This window comes from Salmo salar, chromosome 17, assembly GCF_965601325.2.
Source record: "Salmo salar chromosome 17, fSalSal1, whole genome shotgun sequence".
NCBI classification, from domain to species: domain Eukaryota; kingdom Metazoa; phylum Chordata; class Actinopteri; order Salmoniformes; family Salmonidae; genus Salmo; species Salmo salar.
The window spans coordinates 69492842-69505945 of NC_138307.1; the positions used below are offsets into that span (position 1 = coordinate 69492842).

At 43.6% G+C, this 13104-nt stretch overlaps 1 protein-coding gene across 4 annotated transcripts in view; it reads left to right on the plus strand.

Annotated features, from left to right (window-relative positions):
* LOC106576543 (MICOS complex subunit MIC19) overlaps positions 1-7771 on the plus strand; it is a 147542-nt gene extending 139771 nt beyond the window's left edge. For all 4 annotated transcript variants that reach the window (XM_082964050.1, XM_082964051.1, XM_045700064.2 and 1 more), the window contains one exon: positions 5745-7771. In XM_082964050.1, the coding sequence (XP_082820176.1) occupies positions 5745-5768 (24 nt within the window). In that variant the 3' untranslated portion in view covers positions 5769-7771. The remainder of the gene's footprint in view (positions 1-5744) is intronic.
* The last annotated feature ends 5333 nt before the right edge of the window (positions 7772-13104 follow it).

Consider the following 13104-nt stretch of genomic DNA (forward strand, 5'->3'; position numbering starts at 1 on the left):
TTTGATGATCTTCATCAGATGGCACTCATAGGACTTCATGTTACACAATACATGTATGTTTTGCTCGATAAAGTTCATATTTATATACAAAAAAACAAACATTTTACATTGGTGGGTAATGTTCAGAAATGTTTTGCCTCCCAAAACTTCCGGTGAATGAGCACATCAATTTACAGAAATACTCAACATAAACGTTGATAAAATATTCAACTGTTATTCAAAGAATTATAGATACACTTCTCCTTAATGCAACCGCTGTGTCAGATTTCAAAAAAGCTTTACAGCGAAAGCACACTTTGCAATAATCTGAGTACGGCGCTCAGTCACAAAACCAAACCCGCCATTTTGTGGAGTCAACAAAACTCAGAAATAGCATTATAAATATTCCCTTACCTTTGATGATTTTCATCGGAATGCACTCCCAGGAATCCCAGTTCCACAATAAATGTTCATTTGTTTCGATAAAGTCCATCCTTTATGTCCAAATACCTCCTTTTTGTTTGCGCGTTCAGTCAAGTAATCCAAATCCACTGTGCTCGCGCAGTTAGTTCAGACGAATAGTCAAAAAAGTTATATTACAGTTCGTAGAAACATGTCAAACGATGTATAGAATCAATCTTTAGGATGTTTTTATCATAAATCTTCCATAATATTCCAACCGGACGATTCCTTTGTCTTCAAAAAAGAAAAGCTAACTCTCACGGGAGCGTGCGCCACTGAGCTCATGTCATTTTCTCAGTCATCTGATTCCAATGGCTCTTATTCTCTCCCCATTCACAGTAGAAGCATGAAACAACGTTCTAAAGACTGTTGACATCTAGTGGAAGCCGTAGGAAGTGCAAAATGACCCCACAGACACTGTATATTGGATAGGGAATCACTTGAAAAACTACAAACCTCAGATTTCCACACTTCCTGATTGGATTTTTTCTCAGGTTTTTGCCTGCCATATGAGTTCTGTTATACTCACAGACATCATTCAAACAGTTTTAGAAACTTCAGAGTGTTTTCTATCCTAATATGCATATCTTAGCTTCTGGGACTGAGTAGCAGGCAGTTTACTCTGGGCACCTTCTTCATCCAAACGTCAAAATACTGCCCCCTACCCAAGAGAGGTTCATGTTTGTTGCCGGCCAAACATACACGTCTTTCTCTCTTCACCCCTCTCATTGAAAAATGTACATCTTAAAGCACTGTCAATAAATGCATACTCTCATAGCTCGACTGGTCACACACACACACACACACACACTAACACACACACTAACAAATACTCTTGGCTGCCCCTGCGTTTGAGACCATAGTGTTTCTCGCTTGCTAAAACTCACTCTAAACTGTAAGTTCAGAGGAAAGGTCTATTTCCATAATACCTGCTGACGCTGGCTGGTTTCTTTCACTGCTTAAGTGTGTGTTTAATTTAATAAGGTCCAGGCCAGACGACCAGGTCAGACGACCAGGTCAGACGGTGCCGTTCTGATACCATTGTCCTCTCGTTCTTCTTTATTTCTCTCAAGTCATTGGAAAGTGGACGTGTTTTAGGCCCTCTAAGAAACGCATATGGTAATGGTATTGTCTCAACGTTGATATTAATGGCACACACACACAAAACACACACACACACACAAAACACACAAGGATAGACGTAAACACACACACACTCTCTCCTCTGGCACTTTTCAATATACAGTAGTGGAGTCAGACAAAACCCAATTTATATTCAGATAGGTTTTCTATTAGATTTTTTCTTTTACAATTTGACAGTTTCTAGAGAACTGTGTTCCGCCGCTCTCCCCCGGGTATTAGTAATACGTCTAGGGCTGCTGGGTGCGGCTAGGTTTTAAGCTATACATCATGTAAATAACACGATGTATTATTCATTTGTACGAGTGCTACCTACCTGTAGCCTCTTTGGAATCCCACAAGGCTGTGTGTTCCCTGCCGCACACATTCACTGCTCTGATCTTGTAAATGTGGAAATCAGCCTGGAATATTATGGTAATCCACAGAGTTTATCAGGTTCCCACAATCAAAATACACTCGTAGTAGAGAGTGTTATCTGTGTAAGAAAGCTGTTACAATCATCAGGTGAGAGATAAAACAGAGCCCTGATAGAGCTCTACAGCTGGTGACCCACTGCAGAGGGACAATATAACCTAGTTAAAAGAATAGGAGAATAGGTGATACAGCCCACTGCAGAGGGACAATATAACCTAGTTAAAAGAATAGGAGAAGAGGTGATACAGCCCACTGCAGAGGGACAATATAACCTAGTTAAAAGAATAGGAGAAGAGGTGATACAGCCCACTGCAGAGGGACAATATAACCTAGTTAAAAGAATAGGAGAAGAGGTGATACAGCCCACTGCAGAGGGACAATATAACCTAGTAAATAGAATAGGGAAGAGGTAATACAAGTAATCAAAGCGGGGTCATAATGGTTTTTTATTATTATTATTATTATTATTATTATTATTATTATTATAGCAGATGCGGTAGAGTAGCTACACAGTAACCGAGCAGGAAGCTATGTGGAGGGGTCAAAAGGTCAAATTTATCAAGCACCAGATAAGACCTAGATGGGGTCAAATCTCTGCCTCTCAACCTTAGCTCCTACTCTTTGCTGTGTCTCAATTCATCTTTCTGTGATTCCTTGCATCCTTCTCAATCGTCTTGAAGGAGAAAGCCCAATGTCCCTCCCCTCTGACCTTCTCCAACGTGTTTTGGGAAGGAGGCAAGGAGAGGGAGTAGGCTAATCGACGGAAGATGATGAATTGAGAAGGAGCCCCAGTTTAGCTATACAGACAAACTTACCCTCCACAAGCCCTGATACACTCCACACTCCACACAAAACCCCAGCACCCTTCAAGCTTCAAACGGCCCACTAAACCACTAAACATGCCCGTAATGAATTACCCCCAGATAGGATTGTCCACTCCATCACCATTGAACACATAATAACATGACATGACATAATCTCTGTCTGAATATTGACTGGTCCAAGAGAGGGGAAAGACTATAGGGTTGTCATCAGACAGGCCTTTGTGACTGATAATTACTAGTATTCCTTATCATCGGCCCGCGATAATATTTAGACCTTGATGGCCTCTCTTGCACGCACACACACACACACACACACACACACACACTCCCTGTCACTTTATAATACACACAATCCTAAACGGGTCCAGATAGCGACTGACTGGGGTTATTATATAGAAAGAGGGGGAATAGAGGCAAACTGAAAGGACAGATAAAGAGGAAGAAGACTCTCTTTTGAGAGGCCCATGAATAGAACGTTTATCACGGGGGCCGATCTCTCTCGCTCTCTCTCTTCATTGCATATTCTCGCCGCATGCCTACTTCTTGCCTTGCTGCCTCCCCCAGTCATCTTGGATCTCAGAGGTCTTACTAGCTGCTATAGCTTTTTTGGGATGTAAAAATGTCAAATAAATCTTCTTTGTTGACTGTCTTTGCGCAGAGTTTAAACAGGGTTTAAAACAGCTTGTTCTATGTTTGACGTGATCCTGCTGTAAACCAGTTAGCATGCTCTCTGACCATATCTATTCAGATCGGCTACCTCCGTTCTGTCACATCACAGCATTATATAAGGCCCCAGCCTTCAGAAATGTGACTTGTTGGAGCCCTCATTGCTTGTTGTTGCCTGTTAGGTTGGACAGAGTAAATGTTGTTCATCTGTAATGACTGGTGTCATGGTAGTATAGAGTGTAGTCTAGTGTGTAGAATGAATTGATCCGCTTGGTGTTGGACAGCTTTAGGGAGGCACCGACATGGAGGAATCTAATCTAGAACACAAAAATCGATCTACTGCCCCTCCCTCCCTCTATCTGTATTCAGTCGCTTTGTACTTTTCTCCTTTGTTTTCCCTCTTTTAACCTGTTGGGGCTACAGGTTAGCAATGAACCCCGAGTCGGGATTGCTAACAAGGCTGGAAATTCAAAACATCAAAAATCTAATAATTTCAATTTCTCAAACAATCAACTATTTTACACAATTTAAATGATAAACATCTCCTTAATCTAACCACATTGTTCGATTTTCAAAGAGGCTTTACGGCAAAAGCATAAAGTTAGATTATGTTAGGACAGTACATAGCCACAAAAGTACAAACATCCATTTTCAATTCAAGGTCAGGCGTCACCAAAAGCAGAAACCAGCTAGAATTATGCACTAACTTTTGTCAATCTCCATCAGATGACACTCCTAGGACATTATGTTATACAATACATGCATTTTTTGTTCCATCAAGTTCATATTTATATCCAAAAACAGCATTTTACAGTAGCGTGAAATTCAGATTTTTTTCTTCTCTGAAATGCTTCCGGTGAACATAACAAAATTACTATTCGAAAACATTGGTAAATTATATTGTCATTCAAAGAATAATATATTATCATCTCGTAATTGCTACCGAATGGCCAGATCTCAAAATAACTTTACTGGGAAATCACATTTTGCAATAAACGGGGTGCTATGCCAAGAACAACAGGCTATGCTATACAGTTAGCATCATCTAAAATCGATAATAACATTGTAAATATCCCCTTACCTTTGATTATCTCCATCAGAAGGCAGGCATCCCAGGTCCGGAAGGCATCCCAGGTTCGGAACAAATGTGGTTTCTTTTGACAAAGTTCATAATTTATAGCCAAATAACACCAAGTACTTAGCGTTCATTATGCTCCCACAAAACGTGGTGGGGGGAGTGTAAAATCACGCCGAAAAGCTAAAAAAAACTAGTAAATAATCTATTTATGTTCGTTCAAACATGTCAAATGTTGTTTAGCATTAATCTTTTGGTCCATTTTTAACGTTGGTGTAGGAGGCAGTTAAAAATGGGCACATATTTTTTTCAAAATGTCTCAATACTGCCCCCGAGCCCCAACAGATTTAAGTAAAACATTTTTGGGGCCACTTTTCTGTGTTCCCCTTCCCCAAATTGTTTTCCTCTCCCCTCCCCATCTCCTCTAATTGTTCTCACCACACTTCTCCTGGAATGTTTCATTGTGAGGCATCAAATGCTATAGCCTGTATGAAATGGGGATTGACAGGGAGGGTGATGTGTTGGAGGGTGATGTGTTGGGGGTTGACAGGGAGGGTGATGTGTTGGGGAATGACAGGGAGGGTGATGTGTTGGGGATTGACAGGGAGGGTGATGTGTTGGGGAATGACAGGGAGGGTGATGTGTTGGGGATTGACAGGGAGGGTGATGTGTTGGGGATTGACAGGGAGGGTGATGTGTTGGGGGTTGACAGGGAGGGTGATGTGTTGGGGGTTGACAGGGAGGGTGATGTGTTGGGGATTGACAGGGAGGGTGATGTGTTGGGGGTTGACAGGGAGGGTGATGTGTTGGGGGTTGACAGGGAGGGTGATGTGTTGGGGGTTGACAGGGAGTGTGATGTGTTGGGGATTGACAGGGAGGGTGATGTGTTGGGATTGACCGGGAGGGTGATGTGTTGGGGATTGACAGGGAGGGTGATGTGTTGGGGATTGACAGGGAGGGTGATGTGTTGGGGATTGACAGGGAGGGTGATGTGTTGGGGATTGACAGGGAGGGTGATGTGTTGGGGATTGACAGGGAGGGTGATGTGTTGGGGATTGACAGGGAGGGTGATGTGTTGGGGTTTGACAGGGAGGGTGATGTGTTGGGGAATCCCCTCTTTCCCCCTCTCTACCTCCCTCATCCACTCTCTTACAGTCTCTCTTTTTTTTATACTGTTGTTCCAGAACAAGTTGAGGACTGGGGGCTAAGAGATCGCAACCCCGAGTCGAGGTAGAAACAGAACCGCAACCTGACCTGAACCAGGAACACAAGACAACCAGACAACCCTGAGAGAGAGAGATGGACACCCCTTAGCCCAGCACCCTTCTCCCACTGACCCCCAAACCCTTTACTCCTTCGTAAGATCCCACCTACAGTACCTACACCCCTTCTCCCCCACCCCACTCCACTGCATGTCTATCTCTACTACCAAGAGGGAGGAAGACAACGGTAGCACTTCCTAAAGAGTACAGCGCAGTAGCTCCATGACACAGCAGCAGTAGGAGAAGTGCAACTGTCCGCCATGTTGGAGACGCATGAATACATGCAGAGACGGAGAGTTTAAGCCTAGGCGGAGTCCACCAGAACCAATGCAGGCCCAGCGCTGAAGATATCCTCACGGACTGAACCACTATCATTTCCAACACGCACCACCACCCAACCAGCTCACCCCTCTTACAAAGCCAGTAGTCCGCCCTATCACCACACACTCTCTATCATAAACCTACATGATCACATGACTTCTATCCACCAGGCTTCACCCTACTGTATCCCTCTATCCACTATATAAACCTACATGATCACATGACTTCTATCCACCAGGCTTCACCCTACTGTATCCCTCTATCCACTATATAAACCTACATGATCACATGACTTCTATCCACCAGGCTTCACCCTACTGTATCCCTCTATCCACTATATAAACCTACATGATCACATGACTTCTATCCACCAGGCTTCACCCTACTGTATCCATCTATCCACTATATAAACCTACATGATCACATGACTTCTATCCACCAGGCTTCACCCTACTGTATCCCTCTATCCACTATATAAACCTACATGATCACATGACTTCTATCCACCAGGCTTCACCCTACTGTATCCCTCTATCCACTATATAAACCTACATGATCACATGACTTCTATCCACCAGGCTTCACCCTACTGTATCCATCTATCCACTATATAAACCTACATGATCACATGACTTCTATCCACCAGGCTTCACCCTACTGTATCCCTCTATCCACTATATAAACCTACATGATCACATGACTTCTATCCACCAGGCTTCACCCTACTGTATCCCTCTATCCACTATATAAACCTACATGATCACATGACTTCTATCCACCAGGCTTCACCCTACTGTATCCCTCTATCCACTATATAAACCTACATGATCACATGACTTCTATCCACCAGGCTTCACCCTACTGTATCCATCTATCCACTATATAAACCTACATGATCACATGACTTCTATCCACCAGGCTTCACCCTACTGTATCCCTCTATCCACTATATAAACCTACATGATCACATGACTTCTATCCACCAGGCTTCACCCTACTGTATCCCTCTATCCACTATATAAACCTACATGATCACATGACTTCTATCCACCAGGCTTCACCCTACTGTATCCCTCTATCCACTATATAAACCTACATGATCACATGACTTCTATCCACCAGGCTTCACCCTACTGTATCCCTCTATCCACTATATAAACCTACATGATCACATGACTTCTATCCACCAGGCTTCACCCTACTGTATCCCTCTATCCACTATATAAACCTACATGATCACATGACTTCTATCCACCAGGCTTCACCCTACTGTATCCCTCTATCCACTATATAAACCTACATGATCACATGACTTCTATCCACCAGGCTTCACCCTACTGTATCCCTCTATCCACTATATAAACCTACATGATCACATGACTTCTATCCACCAGGCTTCACCCTACTGTATCCCTCTATCCACTATATAAACCTACATGATCACATGACTTCTATCCACCAGGCTTCACCCTACTGTATCCCTGTGCACTGACCTGCACACACACCGTTGTGTCTGAGCGTTGTGTGTGTTCCAGTGTGTTAAAAATGCATCTGCTTGTTTTGTTTTCATCCCAACCATGTCACAATCACTTCTGACAGAGGAAATTAAAGAATGATACCGGAATTGACCTTGTTGTCGTTGAATGTGTCTCTCAGTATTAAATGTGAAAGAGGGGGTTTGTGCTTATTACTCCTTTCAATGTTAAAGGTGAAAGAGAGTGTGTGTGTGTGTGTGTGTGTGTGTGTGTGTGTGAGAAAGAGACTCCCTATTGTGTAGTCTCTGTGTTGTGTATTTCTATGTAAGTGACATCAGAAGGACGACTGTTCTTCAGCGACGGAGCCGCAGTCGTCTTGTCTCCCTGGCGACAACGCACCTGGCAGACGAAGAGATGGCGAAACCCACCCAGAGAGAGAGATGGAAAGGAAGAGAGGGAACACCTCACACTTGTATCCTCCTCTCTTCCTCTCAGACATCTCATCAGTCCTCTGTGCTGCTCCAGTTCAGTGGAGGACTACAAATCTCTTTACCGCTCCTCTCACTCTCTCTTTCCCCACACACAAACTAATACTACCAGCGACAAGACTGCTTCACAATGCCGTCTGCACTCTATACCAGACACTGTGTGCCTGTGTGTGTGCGTCGTTTGTGTGTGTGTGTGTGTCTGTGTTTGCGTGCCTGTGTGTGTTGTGTGGGTGTGTCTGTGTTTGCGTGTGTGTGTGTGTGTGTGTGTGTGTGTGTGTGTGAGAGAGATCCACTGGTCTGTTGGGATGTCAGGTTCATTATCCCAGCTGGACATGTTAAGAAGAACCTTATCTCAACTCCGTGTCAGACACACACACAGACGTACACATACACAAGTCTACAGAATGTTTTATTTTATTTTTTATTTCACTTTTATTTAACCAGGTAGGCAAGTTGAGAACAAGTTCTCATTTACAATTGTGACCTGGCCAAGATAAAGCAAAACAGTTCAACACAGAGTTACACATGGAGTAAAACAAACATACAGTCAATAATACAGTAGAAAAATAAGTTGTCGTGACGTTGTATTAGTTAATGTGACGACTGTTGCTCATCGAATGATTAACGGTTTATAATTGCGTGATTAAATGAATTAAGCAATGAATCAAGCAATTATTAACTCATCAACCTGGGGCACCATGGGAACAGTATTTTGATTGAGTTTCTATTTCCCAAATTAACTCAAAGGATATCAGAATATTGATTTTACAACAGTCGCTAAATTAATCAATTTCCTCTACAGTCTCATTCTGAACGTCGCATAATCCGGGAATCTGCACTGACCCGGGCTTCACCAATGAGTTTACCACACCAATCTTAGTTGATTATTTATTTACGAGCAAGCTAAAATGATGATAAAAATACACATACACAAAACACAGTCTAGCTATTGATTAGAACTTAGTATAACGGGCCAACACACTATGGCGCGTGTTACCCAAAATGGGGATTTAAAAGAGAGAGAAACCAAGAATGTACACGAGAGAAATATACATTTGGGTTCATTTGTCAGCCATGCTTATTTAACCCTAGCCTTGCCCCGAACTGCCGCTCTTATGGGTCAGAATATAATTATGTAATTACGTGTTGGAGGTCTCAGGTGGGAAGCTCCGCGTGTGTCGTTTAGGCTTCTCAATGACGCACTTCTCCGGCGCAACTCTCTGGTTGTCCTCACGATGTCAGTGTCCTTCTTGGCTAAGTGGTCTGATCCCTCACCCTTGATCTGAAAGGGGTCTTCTGAGGACAGACAGCTCTGTAGCTCAGAGCTCACAGCTTCGGACTCGAACGGTGTATATACCACGATTCAATGGAGAGTGGAGGCTGGGTGGTTCGGCTTGAATTCACCCGCTTAGACACAGCTACTCGTCCGTAGCTCGTGTAGAAAAAGATTTCTTTGTCTTCAACCTTGTGTTTCGTTTTGGGGTTCGTTGACTTTGTTAGACCTTCGCTGCAGCTTGGGGTCAATTAGTCTCCTATGTTAATTCTTCACTCTCCTGTCTTATACCCTTGGGTCAGAAGTGGGCGTAACCGCCTTTAGGGCAATTCTCTGGGCGGACCAAGTTAAGGGGCAAGGCCTAGATTTGACTAAAATCCTATTTTAGACACTACCTTCACATCTCATCTTTACCAAAACATTCTCTTTGATTTGGTAATTTTCCACACAACGTACAATTTATAAACATCAGGCATATACTGGGAAAACTCTTAAAGGTACAATGTTTTCATAATAACGTCATCTCTTAACCTTTAATAACAATTCAAAAGTTACATACATTTTCATATTCCACCTCTCGTCATGACCACCGTTGTGGCTGACGGAAACCATTGTTCCAAAGTCCCTTTATTGCATGTTTAATGTTCTGAGGCCAGAATTCCATTGTGAGGACAGAGGAATTTCTCTGTGGCCTAAGGTTTATTATGGCGTGAGGGGTCATAAAACCCCCACATCTTCAGACCCCTAGATCTCTCCTCCTCTGTTGGGGTTTTGGGAGATAATCTGTAGGGTGGTGGTCTCCTGTACCCTGACCTGATCAGGACAGTCATGACAAAGTCTATATACAATGTGAGCAAATGAGGTGAGATAAAGGAGGTAAAGGCAAAAAAAGGCCATGGTGGCGAAGTAAATACAATATAGCAAGTAAAACACTGGAATGGTAGATTTGGAATGGAGTATGAATGGAGTGTGCGTGCATTAGTAAGTCTCTGTGTCTGATCCCTCCATGTCAGTCACTGTTTGACTTGGTGGTTAGGGCTGAGTGACTTTTAGGGTGGGGGAACCAAAAGGGTGGGGGTGACTGGGGTTCAGAGGGGGTGGGAGTTCAGGCCAGAGCAGGTGTTACCCGGCCTCTAGACCTCTAGGCTTCCGTCTCCTCACTCTCCCCGTCTTAATCATAGACACTATATCAGGTTAAATGTACCAGGGTTCTACACTGAGTATACCCAACACCTTCCTCATATTGAGTTGGGTGGTGGACCATTCTTGATACACACGGGAAACTGTTGTGTTAACCTGGGAGCGTTGTAATTCTTGGCTGTAGTGAAACAGGTTGAGAGCTTCAAGTTCCTTGCTGTCCACATCACCAACAAATATCATGGTCCAAACACACTAAGACAGTCGTGAAGAGGGCACGACAACGCCTATTCCCCCTCAGGAGACTGAAAAGATTTGGCATGGGTCCTCAGATCCTCAAAAGGTTTTACAGCTGTACCATCGAGAGCATCCTGACTGGTTGCATCACTGCCTGGTATGGCAACTGCTCGGCCTCCGACCGCAAGGCACTACAGAGGGTAGTGCGTACGGCCCAGTACATCACTGGGGCCAAGCTTCCTGCCATCCAGGACCTCTATATCAGGTGATGCCAGAGGAAGGCCCTAAAAATTGTAAAAGACTCCAGCCACCCCAGTCATAGACTGTTGTCTCGGCTACCGCACGGCAAGTGGTACCGGAGCGCCAAGTCGAGGTCCAAGAGGCTTCTAAACAGCTTCTACCCCCAAGCCATAAGACTCCTGAACAGCTAATCAAAGTGCTACCCAGACCCCTCTTTTACGCTGCTGCTACTCTGTTTATCATCTACGCATAGTCACTTTAACTCTACCTACATGTACATATTACCTCAATTACCTTGACTAGGCACTACAGAGTGCCCCCGCACATTGAATCTGTACCGGTACCCCCTGTATATAGCCTCGCTTGTTATTTTACTGCTGCTGTTTAATTATCTATTTTACATTTTTTACTTCACACTTATTTAATTTTTCTTAACTTAAAGCATTGTTGGTTAAAGGGCTTGTAAGTAAGCATTTCACTGTAAGGTCTACACCTGTTGTATTCGACGCATGTGACAAATACAATTTTGATTTGATTAGATTATTTTTGGCTCTCTTTTTCTCTCGCTCTTTCTCTCTCTCTCCTTTTCTCTCTCTCTCTCTCTCCCATCTGTCTTTCTCTCTCTTGTTCTATCTGGCTCTCTTTGTTTCTCCCTCTCTCTTCGTCTCTTGCTCCATGTCTCTCTCTCTCTATGTAGCTTTTTCCATCAATCAATCTTCAGTCTTTTATTCTGTGATCAAATGGGAAGCTGGCAGCTTTTGAGAGTCAGTGTACTCTTGGTCATGTTAGATCTTTCTTTCACACATTTTTAGTTTGGCCACCTCTCTTCTGTGAGGTTGCTGTCTTTCCCTACACTTGTCTGTATGTTCACTGCCCTACGATCTGCCACACACTTTAGCTCAATAGCGGTGGCATTAGCCTATTGCCTATTGACACTAACCTGCGGCTGGCCAACTTCAGTGCTAGTTTAAGTTGGTTCAGATCCAGAGCAGCACTTTGCAGAGCCGCCAAACAGAAAGCAACAACAGCATCCTCAAAAATGACTCACCAATCACATTTCCATTAGTGAATGTCCTGCTGTTAGAGAGTTTTCCCTTTAACCCTCCCCAGCTGCCAACTCTCTCTTTCTTCCTGCTTCTCTCACTCTCTCTCTTTCCCCCTCTCTCCTGTTCTCTAAATCACTGCTCAGGGTTGTGAGTGGCCGGCTGGCTGGGAGGCTGAGGGGCGGACCGGTGGGTGGTGATTGGCGCTCCTCGCAAGCCAATGAGGTGTAACGCGTCTGCCACCGCGCCGCCGTACCTCTGCTCGGAGGGGTAGCTTCATCTCCGTTACACACACACTCTCTCTCACTCACTCACACACACACACACTTAAGAAAGGCTGTTCTGGTGTGGCAGGCTGTGCCGATGGCTCCTTAAGTTTTGGGGCTTCAGGCAGTGGCAGAGAGAGAGGTAGCCAGTTCATTATTGTAATGGCAGGCAGATGGCAGCCTGCTCTAAAGGCTCTTTTAGCCTGATGGTTATATTCATCACCACTCTACATCCCTACCAATATTATTTATTACAACATCCCACCAACATCCCACCAATATTATTTATCACCACACTACATCACCACTCTACGTTCCTACCAATACTATTTATCACCACTCTACATCCCCACCAATATTATTTATCACCACTCTACATCCCTACCAATATTATTTATTACAACATCCCACCAACATCGCTACCGATATTATTTATCACCACACTACATCACCACTCTACGTTCCTACCAATACTATTTATCACCACTCTACATCCCTACCAATATTATTTAGCACCACTCTACATCCCCACTCTACATCCCTACCAATATTATTTATCACCACTCTACATCCCTACCAATATTATTCATCACCACTCTACATCACCACTCTACATCCCTACCAATATTATTCATCACCACTCTACATCACCACTCTACATCCCTACCAATATTATTTATCACCACTCTACATCCCTACCAATATTATTTATCACCACTCTACATCACCACTCTACATCACCCCCAATATTATTCATCACCACACTACATCACCACTTTACATCCCTACCAATATTATTCAT